The 3,487-nt window shown below is 37.3% G+C and overlaps 1 protein-coding gene across 1 annotated transcript; it reads left to right on the forward strand.

The window, feature by feature from the left end:
• The first annotated feature begins 491 nt into the window (after nucleotides 1–491).
• LOC131871044 (1-aminocyclopropane-1-carboxylate oxidase-like) lies at nucleotides 492–1,829 on the forward strand. Its single transcript, XM_059215907.1, has 3 exons — nucleotides 492–642; nucleotides 735–970; nucleotides 1,123–1,829. The coding sequence occupies exons 1-3, from the start codon at nucleotides 541–543 to the stop codon at nucleotides 1,733–1,735; spliced, it is 951 nt and encodes a 316-aa protein (XP_059071890.1). The 5' UTR covers nucleotides 492–540; the 3' UTR covers nucleotides 1,736–1,829.
• Nucleotides 1,830–3,487: the final 1,658 nt, after the last annotated feature.

Here is a 3,487-nt window from a genome sequence, read left to right on the forward strand (position 1 = left end):
GCCCACACAAGTTCCGGTTCCAGGGCCAGCAGCGACTTCGTTGCTTACCCAGTTTCTGTTGATCCGATTGGTTAATCAGTCCTATCACCCGCTGTAGTATTCAATTATTCAAAAACCTATTGTCATCTTCAAAACGAGTTAAATTGACTTTATAATTAAAAAAATACAAGCAGATCATCAAAAATCCAAGAATAAACAGTTTCTTTGGAAAAGCTAAATACTCTCCTAATCTCTGTTTCGCTCGCAGTTGTTAAGATACACGTTTAATTCATTTCACGTTTATATGCAAGACTTATCCGCAGACCAGGCCGATAACGATAAGTCGTCTATCATATTCATTGAATCTGCGGCATCGCAGACCACGTAGGTCGTCTATCGTGTTCGTGTTAATTGCTTAGCTCAGTCACATTCCTTCCTGATGTGCATCTATATAAAGAGCTGCGCGCACCACAGCATTGCATAAAAGTAGTAACCAGTAACCAGCAGCCCGTTTCTTCTACTCCTTTTCAAGAGAACTTGTAGTGCAAATTTATAAGGAAAATGGGCGTTCCAGTGATTGACATGAAAAACATAGACGGAGGAGACAGAGAGGTGATCATGGCTGAAATAGCCAAGGCCTGCGAGAGTACTGGTTTCTTTCAGGTGAAAAACACAACTGATCATATTTTCTCATGTGCAAAACTTACTAATTATAGAGAAAACAGAGTTGAAGTGATTTCGTTTTGTGTTTGCAGCTTTTGAACCATGGCATAGAGCATGAACTCATGGACCGTGTAAAGAAAGTTTGCTCGGAGCATTACAAGCTTAACAGAGAGCAGAGCTTCAATGCCTCTTTGCCTGTAAGGTTGTTGAGCAACGCTCTTGACAGCGATAACGCTGATAAGATCGAGAACGTTGATTGGGAAGATGTTATTCAAATACATGAGATGCAGGAGACCAATTCATGGCCTTCCCAACCCAGTGATTTCAAGTACAACAACTCAACTATTTTGTGCACAATTCAAACGTTTCTATAAATATAGAATAGAAAAAATTAATATGAGCATGATCTATATACAAGCGTTTCTGGTTTCTGGATATCGAAAAACAAAATACTAAGACATTATATTGCATTTTTCTCAGGGAAACTATCCAGGAGTTTCGAAACAAGATATTTTCATTGACAGAAAAGCTGTTGGAAGTAATAAGTTTGAATCTGGGGCTAGAGAAAGAGTACCTGAAAGAGGCATTTGCGGGAGGAGAGAAGCCCTTCTTCGGCACCAAAGTGAGCCATTATCCTCCTTGCCCTAGACCGGACCTCATCAAGGGCATCCGTGCACACACAGATGCAGGTGGCCTCATTCTCTTATACCAAGACGATCAAGTGTCCGGTTTGCAGGTCCTCAATGATGGCACTTGGGTTGACGTGCAACCCATTCCATACGCAATAGTTGTTGACATTGGGGACCAGTTGGAAGCCATCACTAACGGCAAATACACCAGCGCATGGCATCGCATTCTACCCACTAAGAATGGCAACCGTTTCTCAGTGGCATCGTTTTATAATCCCTCATATAATGCCAAGGTCTATCCCGCATCTCAACTTACTGCTCAGACCGGTGATGAATTATCGGTTTATCCAGAGTATCCAGAGTATCTGTTTGGAGACTACATGCAGGTTTACAGCCACCAGAAATATGAAGCCAAAGAGCCACGATTCGAAGCTATGAGGATTGTGAATGTAGAATGCCAATAGAATAGAGCTCTATTTACCTCCTCCTCTCCTATTTCTGTTTCTGTGGCTACTGTCTTCCATCCATTTTGATATTCCTCGTAATGTATTCCATCCATTTAAGGAATCTTTTCATCCATATATATGAATTTTTATCTATATATATCAAAGTGTTGTTTTATATAATTATAAAAGTGTTTCTTATAAAAAGATTCGTATATTGAGTTGTAGTTTGAACTCTTATATTTATCGATGTTTTTCTCTCACATAGAATTATCATAGCTAAGAACTGTGTTAGAACATTAAAATAGAAAGCATTCGTAATAATAATAGAATAGTTAACTCGTATAATCGAACATAAAAGTAATATTATAGGTTTCCAATCATGATGCTTTGTTTATATATCGAAAATTGAAATACGACTCGCAAATGCAGCCTCTCAGTATATTTCAAAGTTGAATATGACTGAAGAATGCAACCTCCCGTTATGTTTTAAATGCAGATATAACTAGCACATATATTCTAAACAAGACATCATTGCCATTAAACGTAACATAACAAAATATGCAAAGATAATTTCACACTAGACATAAGAAATTGAAATGAAACTATTAATTTCTCTACATTCTCAAAAGTTCAAGACCTTCTATTTTTCATGGCCACTTCAATACCTTCTATCATACTCGAGCACTACACTTTTAAGGGAAATATATCTCTTTCTTCCACAATTGCCCACCTACCCTTTATTTTGGGTTTATAAGTGCTTTGGAAACAAAACACAATTAATTCTCTAGTGAACAACACAAGAAACTATTCCATTACAAGCATTCTAGGATAGGAATTTTATAATCAAATACTAACTCTTCTTCTAACTTCAACAAGCATACAGTTGTCGTGAAATTTGGTCAAACAGCTGACATTGTTTGGCTGTAGGCGAGCATTATTTACACCAATTTATGAAGCACATGATGAACAATGTCTGTACATGTCGACTCTCAAATAAAAATGTCTCCTCTTCTACTATTCAGTGGTTTGTACAATCACTACACTAACATGCAAGAACATCTACTATTAAGTAAAGATTCTAAATAAGCACGAACATATTTAGTGAGTCAAGTCTATCTTAATCATCAAAATCCATCATCCACGTATAGAGTAATACCAAAACTTAAGGGATATATTCTCTTGATCATACCTATGGATATAATTATGCCTTAATTTCCAACTTGGATAGTTTCTATTCCTTGTGAATTCCACAACAAAAACTAATTGGTGTACGACTTGATTCTTTATCCTATCTAGTGATCCAATAATATCTTATATAATATAAAATTATTCTAAACATGCCCACGAGAGATAATAATAGATTCGAAGTTTGATCCATCGAATCCATCAGACAATCCTTGAGTTTCTAAGCACAATCACGCATGCCTATTTTCGGTAGCATCTCCCTTACCAATACCGCCATCAACCGATTTTCCTATATAAATATTCATATCTGTGTATCATTCCACAAAGCAAAGGCGCAATAATTGATGGATTGATTACCTTGGTTGGTTCAGTGTACTTCATACATGTCGGCACCCTATTTAGTCATGTCTCAATTGTGGCCTATTCTATGTAGGAGTGTATATTTTTCCCTTGTCGTCTCATTATTGATAAACCTTTCGATAGATTTACTATTTTGCATTCTGTCATGTCCTTCATAACGCACCTCAACCTTTCTCTTCTCCAGTTGGGGGCCCCCTTCTGCTCCGCTTTGTTTTCGTTCGTTTT

This window comes from Cryptomeria japonica, unplaced genomic scaffold (genome assembly GCF_030272615.1).
Source record: "Cryptomeria japonica unplaced genomic scaffold, Sugi_1.0 HiC_scaffold_366, whole genome shotgun sequence".
Classification (NCBI taxonomy): Eukaryota; Viridiplantae; Streptophyta; class Pinopsida; order Cupressales; family Cupressaceae; genus Cryptomeria; species Cryptomeria japonica.